Below are 11,137 nucleotides of genomic sequence, written 5' to 3' on the forward strand. Positions count from 1 at the left end.
GCCAAACAACTATTCTTTGCCATTCAATGCGATCATGGCAGATCAGATTATGGCCTTAGAAGCAATTTTATACCTGTTCTTCCTAACCATCAACTTGTTTGTCATTCAAAAATCCTGTCTGACTCAGTCTTAAATATATTCAATATATATTCAAATCCTACATATTCAGGCAAAGAATATTTACAATATTAATTACCCTTAGAAGAAATTCCCCATCATGTTTTAAATGGGAAACTCCTTATTTTAAAAAAATGTGCCCCCCAAATTCTAGATTTAGAGGGAAACATCATCTCAACATTTAAACTGTCAAACCCCCCCAATATCTAGATTTCATTAAGAACATTTATCATTCTTCTAAACTCCAACAAATACACACCTGACCTATGCAATTATGCCTTTATATGACAGGCCCCTCATCTCACGAATCAGCCAAGTGAGCCCTGTCTGAACTACTTCCAACGTAAGTATCCTTAAAATTCCAGTATTCTAGACACAGAATAATGAACACATTTTACAGCTTTCTTTTCTTTATTCATTCCGGGATGAGGACGTCGCTGGCTGGACAGCATTTATCGCGCTTCCCTAATTTCCCAGAGGGCAGCTGAATCAACCACATTGCTGTGGGTCTGGAGTCACATGTAGGCCAGACCAGGTAAGGATGGTAGTTTCCTTTCCTAAAGGACATTAGTGAAACACTAATGATCCAGCTGTAGCAAGACACCTCCACTCGTTCTTTATCGCCACTGTAAAGTACCAACTTTTTTGCTGGTTAAGTACATGGCCACCCAGATCCCTTTGTTTAGCAATGTTCTGCAATCTGTCTCCATTAAAACAGGTTCATTGTGGCACTTCCCCAACTGAAATATTTATGTTTAAAGTCTTCTATTATGATTCATCAGAACATTGGTCCCAGCACAATTTAGGCAGAAGCCATTAAGAACAATACAACACCCTCTTTTGCTCGTACTGGTGTCACTAACCCAAGAATCAGAATCCATTTCTCCCACACCAATCTATGAACTGCACATTCAACTGGCTGGTCTTACTGACTCTATCAATTTGCTCTGGTAGTAATATGGAGGTTTGCAACAACTGTCCTCTCATCACCTACATAGGATCAATTCTCATATTTATGCTACATTCATACATACAGGTGCAAGTTATTTCTCTCAACCTCAACTGTATCCATACTGGCCATATGACGCCAAGTCTTATCTGCGCTTCAACATCCAACCTTAATGCTCAGCACATCCTTACTGCCATTTTTCTACCCAGCTACCAAAGTGAGTTACAACCTCCAATGCAGCAATGACTGCCATTAAAATCTGACAAAGTGCTAACAATCACACTTAAATATTGGCAGTTAAGATCAGATGCAGCCCAGTGTTCTAGTTCTATCCTATAGAAAATCTTACCAGAAGTTAGGTGCTTTTTACCTAAATATCCTGTGGATTAAACATCCTTTGACCCTGCCACCATCTTAGTTGTAGCAGGTCTCTACAACTTTCAAGCAATAAAATAGATTCATGATGAAAAAAGGGAGTTTGGGGAGCACAGCTTAGGTTGAACAAAAAAAGTACATATTTCAATTCCCCATCAGTTACACGATCTTTAAAACTCTAGGCAGCCTTGCAACATTATACCTCTGTACCTACTTGTCAGGCTCTCCTGAATTTTTATCCACTATCTAATCTTGAATAGATCAAAATTTTTAGCCACACACATTAAACCTCTCAGCATCTACTTCTTTCCTTCTCAATATTACCTCTTTTAAAAACCTTTTAAATTAGCTCTACTCATCTCTGATACACTTTAGTGGTCTGTTCTACATCCTATTTCTGTTTCAATATAGATGTTTTGTTTTAATAGATACAACATGGCTACACCCATTTTCAACTCAGATATAGAAAAGAACCAAAGAACCTTTAAAATTAGTTAACTGCAACTGGATAATAGTAGTGACAGGCAAAAGGGGACATAAATTAGTAAGACATTGTATTCTCAGAAAAATTAAAGTCACAACTATACTTTATAGAAATGTCAATAAGAACAATAGAAAGGTAGTCAAAAGGGCTAAGAAATTTGGGACTTTACAAGTGAGCACAGAAAAATATAAATGCTTCACCATATCATTAAGCCTTAGCATATGTCAGATGTCACCCCAGGATTACGTGTACCTTAATATTTGGCCCCTCAAACCTGCTGTGACATTAAGATTATAGTCGATTTGTTCACATCAAATCCACATTCTCAACTACCCACAATAATCTTCAATTTCCCTGCTCAAAAATCTTTATAATTTTGCATAACAAATATTTAGCGACCATGTTTCCAGAGTCTCACAACACTCAATTCTCAGACATCACAAACATTTTTTTTTAAGAAAACGGAAATGGACTCACGCAAAGAGGAAACATTCACGTTTCTAAGACTATGCAGGAGCTTTAATGCTTCAATCAAGTTATCACTCTTTTAAACTCATGTAGAAACAAGCCAGCCTGTTTAAAACATTCTCAAAAATCAATCCATTCATTAGTTATCAACATAGTAAACCTTCTCATCAGTTCCAATGCATTTACATTCTTCATCAAATAAGGAGAACAAAACTGCACACAGTGCAGAGATGGTGCCTCATTCATGTTCTATATAACTCAAGCATAGCATTTTTGCTTTTATGTTCCATTCCTATTATAATGATGGACAACAGGCCATTAGCATTCTTGATTACACACTGTGCCTGTATGTTCATTTGAGAATTTATGCATCAGTATACCTAAGTTCATCTGCTCCTCAAAATTCTACAATCATTCTTATTTAAGTAATACATTGCTTTTTCATTCTTGCTGCCATAGTGAACAATTTCACAATTTCCTATCTTATTTCCTGCTAGCTTCTTGCCCAATTACTGAACCTATTTACAATCAGATCTTAAGACCATAAGACATAGGAGTGGAAATAAGGACATTCGGCCCATCAAGCCCACTCTGCCATTTAAATCATGGCTGATGGGCGTTTCAACTCCACTTCCCTGCACTCTCCCCGTAGCCCTCGATTCTTTGAGAGATCAAGAATTTGTCGATCTCTGCCTCGAAGGCATCTAACGTCCCGGCCTCCACTGCACTCCGTGGCAATGAATTCCACAAGCCCAACGCTCTCTGGCTGAAGAAATGTCATCTCATTTCAGTTTTAAATTTACCCCCTCTAATTCTAAGGCTGTGCCCACAGGTCCTAGTTTCCTCACCTAACGGAAACAACTTCCCAGCGTCCACCCTTTTTAAGCCATACATTATCTTGTAAGTTTCTATTCGATCTCCCCTCAACCTTCTAAACTCTAATGAATACAATCCCAGGATCCTTAGCCATTCATCGTACATTAAACCTACCATTCCAGGGATCATCCGTGTGAATCTCCGCTGGACATGCTCCAGTGCCACTATGTCCTTCCTGAGGTGTGGGGCCCAAAACTGGACACAGTATTCTAAATGGAGCCTAACTAGAGCTTTATAAAGTCTCAAAAGCACATCACTGCTTTTATATTCCAATCCTCTTGAGATAAAGCAACATTACATTCGCTTTCTTAATCACGGACTCTACCTGCAAGTTAACTTTTAGACAATCCTGGACCAACACTCCCAGATCCCTTTGTACTTCTGCTTTACGAATTTTCTCACCATTTAGAAAATAGTCCATGCCTGTATTCTTTTTTCCAAAGTGCAAAACCTCGCATCTTCTACACCATATACTTTCCTGACTATTATGGCATCATCTGCAAATTTACCTTTAATAACATTTCCTCCATCCAAATGATTGCTACATACTGTAAGAAGTTGAGACCCCAACTCAGACCACTCCAAGACTTCACTCACCACATCCTACCAGACTCATTCATACCTACTGTTTTCTACCAGTCAAAAATAATCTTTGATGGAAAGATGGTAACATGTTCAAAATTGTTTTATGTCCAATACATCCTAAAGGTTAAGTGTGTCTGGGATGTTGTGGATAACAAATGAAGAAAATAAGTCCCTAAACACATGCAACCCCACACTTTAGCCCTCCATTTCGTCAGGTGTATAAAAAACTTTTCATTCAATATGAAACAATGAAACTATAATGTTGTTTTCTGTTCTTGTTGGATATGTAGAGGAGGAAAATGGCTTCTTGTAAACTAAAACTCCATGTTGAGCTTTCATCTGCACTAATTCGCACTTCCTTTTGGTTTAAAATACAAGCGACGTGGAGGTGAAACAAACGCTGGATGCGGTCCGATAAATATCTTCGCCCCCTCCCCCCCCTTATTGCCGACCCAGTCCGCTTCTTTGTTCAAGCCAAATGCAGTTGTGTCTACGGTGTCATAAAGATAATGGAGTCGGCGACCCGCGAATGTCTCAAAGACTGGGAAGGCATTGGGCCCGAAACGTCAGTTTTTGTGCTCCCGAGATGCTGCTTGGCCTGCTGTGCTCATCCAGCTTCACACTTTGTTATCTTGGATTCTCCAGCATCTGCAGTTCCCATTATCTCTGAAGGCATTTACGATTCTGTTTACTGTGAACGTGGCATTGGCTAACCGGACAAGTTACAAAAAAGTAACAAGTTTACATGAGATAAAGAACAACCAGTTTCAAGACTAAATTAAAGCCAAAGGGTGATGAGGTGGAACTGTGTGTACAAATAGTAAGTCTCCCCACCGGCCCCCAGCCTCACAATAATTTATCATGAACCCCGAAATTATTGACGAGTCCAAACCGCCATTTAACGGCGTCGAGAGACGGCACTCCGCCTCGCTAGAACATGGCACGTGGTTTAAGGGTTTTCGACTAACAGCTTGTATCAAAACATAAGTTAACCAACATATTATGGAAACCACTTATTGAACATGGAGACTGATCGCAAGTTATTTCCCGCCTGTTTTACCATTTCAGCCATGTTTCTCAAATAACAGCCTTCCAACAACCAGACGTTCGGCGAGAAATGCCTCCGCCGCGCCTATTATTTATATGCTGCATCCACTCAACACCACCCAGCAGGGGTACCCCAAGGGCTTTTACAAATCATCAGAAGATTAATAACTGTTTACCGCCTCTGCAACTAGTCACTGCACTGCAAGTCAATACGAAAAAACGCTAGAAAATGAAACACTATCATATCAATTCAAAATGCCAACTGTTAAACAAAAAGTGTCTGTTGCTAGTGTGTCCCGTCTAGGCAGACGATGGTCGAGTCCAAGCTAGCCCGCTCTCTAAGTCGGCAAGCGCGTGAAATGAAGCTGGAATTTGAAGGCCGCCATTTTGTTGAGTGAAGAACTGTTTAACGGACAACATGTTTAAAGTTGGAGAGATAGAGAGGGAAATAAAGTGTTCAGTTACCAACACTGGACTCTCAGTTCTTGAAATGGTGTTGCGAATTAATTGGATCACCCTTGTTTCTTTATTTCAGTGTCGGAAATCATAAAGATTGAAATTGTCCCGCTGCGATAAAATACAGAATCATAAAATATATATTTCGAGTTGAGATATAAACGTGTCTATACGATGTTACACGTCGGTCTAATTTGAAGAGGGGGTCACTGATAGTTCTGAACGTTCCGCCGTGCTTTTTGTAGATCATGTAGATTTATCGCGACAGCGGCTCAATTTGTAGAGTCTGAACTTAACAGAATAGCCCAAGAGTGACAGGGTTTGCGAGGACTGCAACTGGACATAAAATCGATTAAAGCGAAAAACCTTGATTTTGGAAGTTACTATCAAAACAGAAGATGTCGAAAGCAGATCGGGGCAGTGAGGCAAAAGTTATCCTTTTAGGTCGACGACGACCTCTCTGAATCATTTTTTGGAAAATTTGACGCCACTGGCAGGATGGAGAAATTATTTGCTAGAATGACTCCGTTGAGAAGCTAGGGTTATTCTCCTTATAGAAGAAGAGTGTGAAAGAAGTCTTTAAATCATGAGAGTGTAGACAAAGTTGGTTGAGAAAACTTCGTATGAGTAGAAGGCTCCAGAATCCCTGACAGAAAGTGAATCGCAGACAACAAAAGAGACATTAGAAAAACCTATTATACCCGACAAATGGCTAAGATTGAAAGATGCACTGCTTGAAAGGTAGAAGAGAATCCAATTGTGATTTTCAACTGAAATAAAATGAGGGCTATAGAAAAAAGATAGGAGAATAGGCTTCAGTGATAATGGGAACTGCAGATGCTGGAAAATCCAAGTTAATAAAGTGTGAAGCTGGATGAACACAGCAGGCCAAGCAGCATTCTCAGGAGCATAAAAGCTGACGTTTCGGGCCTAGACCCTTCATCAGAGAGGGTCTAGGCCCGAAACGTCAGCTTTTGTGCTCCTGAGATGCTGCTTGGCCTGCTGTGTTCATCCAGCTTCACACTTTATTATCTAGGAGAATAGGCTTGCTGAGTTTCTCGAAGACAGAGCACGAACAGGCCAAAAATCTTTTAATCTGTTTTGCAATCATTCTCTGATTCTACGTGTCTCGCTTAAATTAGGATTTTAACAGACATTCAGATTAATTGAAAGGCAGAGCAGTTTAGGCATGATAGAGTGAGTCGAAAATAGATGTAATTGGGACCAGCATACAATCAAAATCCAGAGGAGATATATATGACAAAAGCAGAATCATTAACGACAGATGTGTCTGAAAAAATGCAAATAATGTTAAAAACTGAAATCGAAGTCAGTATCGAATTGAGATGTCTATGAAGTGCCTTATCAAATGATGAAATGTTTTTAAAGCTTCTATTGAACTTCATTTTGAGTGAAAAACGAAGTATGAAAATCCTCAATATCTGGCGAAAAATGTTAAAAAAATTATAGAGCCAATTTTTTTTCTTATGCCAAACCCTTTCTTTTCATTTGCTAGCTTCCTTCTTCTCTGAGACCTTCCCGTTTGTCCTTTACTCCCCTCCCCTGTATCCCTACTTCTGAATTTTTTTTAAGCCCATTACATCTCTAATATTTTCCAGTTGTAATGAAAGGCCACCAACCTGAAACATTAACTTTGTTTCCTCTGTCCACAGATTGTGTTTGGCCTTCTGAACAGTTTCTAAATATTAGTCATTTTAGCTACAACTTGACTTGCACCATTTAGAACATAGAACAATACACCGCAGAACAGGCCCTTCAGCCCTCGATGTTGTGCCGACCTGTGAACTAATCTAAGCCCCTCCCCCTACACTATCCCATCATTATCCATATGCTTATCCAAGGACTGCTTAAATGCCCCTAATGTGGCTGAGTTAACTACATTGGCAGGCAGGGCATTCCATGCCCTTACTACTCTCTGAGTAAAGAACCTGCCTCTGACATCTGTTTTAAATCTATCACCCCTCAATTTGTAGCTATGCCCCTTGTACAAGCTGAAGTCATCATCGTCAGAAAAAGAATCTCACTGTCCACCCTATCTAATCCTCTGATCATCTTGTATGTCTCTATTAAATACCCTCTTAGCCTCCTTCTCTCCAATGAGAACAGACCCAAGTCCCTCAGCCTTTCTTCATAGGGCCTGCGCTCCAGACCAGGCAACATCCTGATAAATCTCCTCTGCACCTTTTCCAATGCTTCCACATCCTTCCTGTAATGGGGCGACCAGAACTGCACACAATATTCCAAATTGTTACCGATGCCATCAACACATTGTGGTTATTTTTTGTTGAATCTTTGCACTCAAGCTTCCTCGTGTTGAAATTCATGCAAGTCCCAAGCCTTCATTAAATACTAATTACCCACCTGGATAGTGTACTTGCCTAATTTTCCTGATAATTCTGTGATTAGTCTGTTATTACTGTGAAATAAATATTGTTGTTACCTAGGTGTGCTGAATAAACTTTTGACACTGTTGTCCGCCTAGTGTTCTTGATCATGAAGCTTAAAAAATGTATAATTCTCTGTGTTTCACATTACAGACTACATGAAAGAAACCATTAAATTGTAAAAGATAACAAAGTGTGGAGCTGGATGAACACAGCAAGCCAAGCAGCATCTCAGGAGCACAAAAGCTGACGTTTCGGGCCTAGACCCTTCATCAGAGAGGGTGATGAAGGGTCTCTGATGAAGGGTCTAGGCCCGAAACGTCAGCTTTTGTGCTCCTGAGATGCTGCTTGGCCTGCTGTGTTCATCCAGCTCCACACTTTATTATCTTGGATTCTCCAGCATCTGCAGTTCCCATTATCACATTAATTTGTAAACACCAGTTTTAACATACAAACTTCTTAAAATTTCAAGTGCTGCAGCATTTAGTTGTATTTTAGAGGAAAAGAGGTTATGATCTCTAAGGAAAAGATTAAGGACTGATACGTGCATGTGTGTCTGAACACCAAGGCAGAAAACTCAGTCAAGTTAGGAAAAAGTATTGACCAAAAGGAGTTTGATTGAGAGATAATGGAAACTGTAGATGCTGGAGAATCCAAGATAATAAAGTGTGACGCTGGATGAACACAGCAGGCCAAGCAGCATCTCAGGAGCCCTCTGATGAAGGGTCTAGGCCTGAAACGTCAGCTTTTGTGCTCCTGAGATGCTGCTTGGCCTGCTGTGTTCATCCACCTTCACACTTTATTATCTAGGAGTTTGATTGAGGCTGAATCGAACATACTGTTCATTGCAAATGTGATAAAGTGCTTAGACTTTTCATATATTATTGAACTAATCAAAACCCGTTTGGAACTTCGCATGACAATGAAGTTGGTCACACACTTTATTGTACAATGTGACCTAATAACAGGATTCTGCATGAGATCTTTGAAAGATAATTAAAAATAACTAAAGACAAAAATGCATACACAATAGATAAAATCTGGAAATTCCCTTGGCAATGTGATGGTAAAAGAAAGATCCAAGATGTCGGGGAAATCCCAGTGTATCAAGTCAAGAAGCTCTCACCTTTGAACACTTTTAAGCAACCTGCAGTCAAGTCAGGCTGACCATCTAAGGTGTAGCTGTATGTTCTCTAGAGAATATTAAAATTGTTTGCGTATTGATCTTGTGAGGATGAGAGATAAGGATGGCAAGAGATATTGGAAGTTTAGTCAAAAAAAGAAAACAAATGTAAGGATTAGGAAACTGAAATCAGGTAAGGCCCTTGAGGACTATAAACAAAGCAGAAAAGACTTAAACAAGGAATTAGGAGGCCTAAAGGGGGCAATGAAATGTCCTTGGCAAGCAGGATTAAGGAGAATCCCAAAATATATTTGTACATATATTAGGAGCAAGAAGGCAGCTAGAGAAAGGGTAGACCCACACAAGGAGCAAGAGCGCAATTTATATGTTGTACCTGAGGAAATGGGTGAGGACCTTAATGAGTACTTCGGTATTCATCAAGGTCAAGGACCTTAATGATGGTAAAATTAAGAAGGGATATGTTGATGTTCTGGTGTTGAGGAGGTGGTGTTGGGTGTCTTGAAAAACATGAAGATTGTTTAGTCCTCAGGGTCTGATGGGATCCATCCTAAGATAATGAGAGAGACAAGGGTGGCAATTGCTGGGGCCTTGACAGAGATGTTTGTATCCTGTTTTAGCAACAGTTGAAGCCCCCAAAACACTGGAACCAATGTTGTTGCTTTGTTAAAGAAGGGCAACAGGGATAATCCAGGAAATTATTTGCTGGTGAGCCTTATCATTGATAAGGAAATTACTGGAGAAGATTGCTGTGGACAGATTTACACATATTTGTAAAAGAGACTTATTTGGGATAATCTGCATGGCTTTGTTTGTGGAGATGCCATGTCCCACAAACTGATAGAGTTCTTGAGAAAGTGATGAAAATGATTGCTGAGAGTAAGGCAGTGGATGTTGTCAACATGGACTTTAATAAAGCATTTGATAAGGTCTCCCTTGGTAGGCTGGCCCAGACAACTAAATCACATAGTATCCACAGTGAGTTGATAAATACAGAATTGGTTTGGTTATAAAAGACTGTATAGTTGTGGAGTGTTGTTTTTCAGACAGGAGGTCTGTGACCACTGGTGTTTCATAAAGATCAGTGCTGGGACTTCTGTTTGTGATGTGTATAAATGATTTGGATGAAAACGTAGGCAGTCCAATTTGTAAGTTTGCAGACAAGAGGAAAATTGATGGGGTTTTGGATAGTAAGAAAAGTTGTTAAATGATATAAATCAGTTGGAAAGTTGGGCCAAGAAATGGCAGATGGGGTGTAAAGCAGACAAGTGTAAGTTGTGAGGTATTTTTGGAGGTCAAATACATGAGGAAAGTATACAGCAAATGGCAGGATGCTTAGGACCATATATATATTAAGGGATTTTAGGGGTCCCAAGTCCATAACTCCCTGAAAGTTGCAACACAGGTGGATAAGGTGATAAAGAAGGCATATGGCATTCTTGCCTTCATGGTTCAGTGTATTAGGTATAAAAGTAGGCAAGTCATGTTGCATCTGTGTAAAACTTTAATTAAACCACATTTGGAATATTGTGTGCAGTTCTTGTCTCCACACCATAGGAAGAATGTGAAGGCTTGGGAGAGGGTACAAAAGAGGATGCCTGGATTGGAGTTTATTAACTACAAGGAGAGGTTGGACAAAACCTGGATTGTTTTCATTAGACCGTTGGAGGCTGTGGCGTGACCTGTTTGGAGGTATTTGTTATCATGACAGGCACGGATAGGGTGGACAGTGAGAGTCTTTTTCCAAGGGTAGAAATGTCAAATATTATGGTGCATAGTTTTAAAGTGAGAGGGGGAAAGTTTAAAGAAGATGCACGAGTCAAGTATTTTACAAACAGGGATAGTAAGAACTGCGGATGCTGGAGTATGAGATAACAAGATGTGGAGCTGGAGGAACACAGTAGGTCAGGCGGCATCAGACAAGCAGGAAAGCTGATGTTTCGGGTCAGAAATGGGGGAGGGGAAGGAGGCTCGGAAATAAATAGAGAGACGGGGAGCGGTGATAGCAGGTGTATAGTGGAGCAGATAGATGGGAGAGAAGACGGACACGCCAAGGAGGCACAGTAAAGGTGAGTGTAGGTAGGAAGTGGGGATGGGATTCGTCAGTGAGGAGGGAGGGGTGGATGGGTGGGACAGATGACAGACAGGTCAAGGAGGCAGGGATGAGAGGGGAGTTTGCTCTTGAGATGAGGTCGGAAGTGGAGAGATTTTGAAGCTAGTAAAGACCACATTGA

At 40.2% G+C, this 11,137-nt stretch overlaps 1 protein-coding gene across 1 annotated transcript in view; it reads right to left on the minus strand.

Annotated features, from left to right (window-relative positions):
• The window catches only part of dazl (deleted in azoospermia-like), a 163,521-nt gene extending 158,565 nt beyond the window's left edge, over window positions 1-4,956 (minus strand). The window contains exon 1 of the mRNA XM_059641861.1: window positions 4,915-4,956. Coding sequence (XP_059497844.1) covers window positions 4,915-4,926 — 12 coding nt within the window. The 5' untranslated portion in view covers window positions 4,927-4,956. The remainder of the gene's footprint in view (window positions 1-4,914) is intronic.
• Between the last annotated feature and the right edge of the window lie 6,181 nt (window positions 4,957-11,137).

This window comes from Stegostoma tigrinum, chromosome 2 (genome assembly GCF_030684315.1).
Source record: "Stegostoma tigrinum isolate sSteTig4 chromosome 2, sSteTig4.hap1, whole genome shotgun sequence".
NCBI lineage: Eukaryota > Metazoa > Chordata > Chondrichthyes > Orectolobiformes > Stegostomatidae > Stegostoma > Stegostoma tigrinum.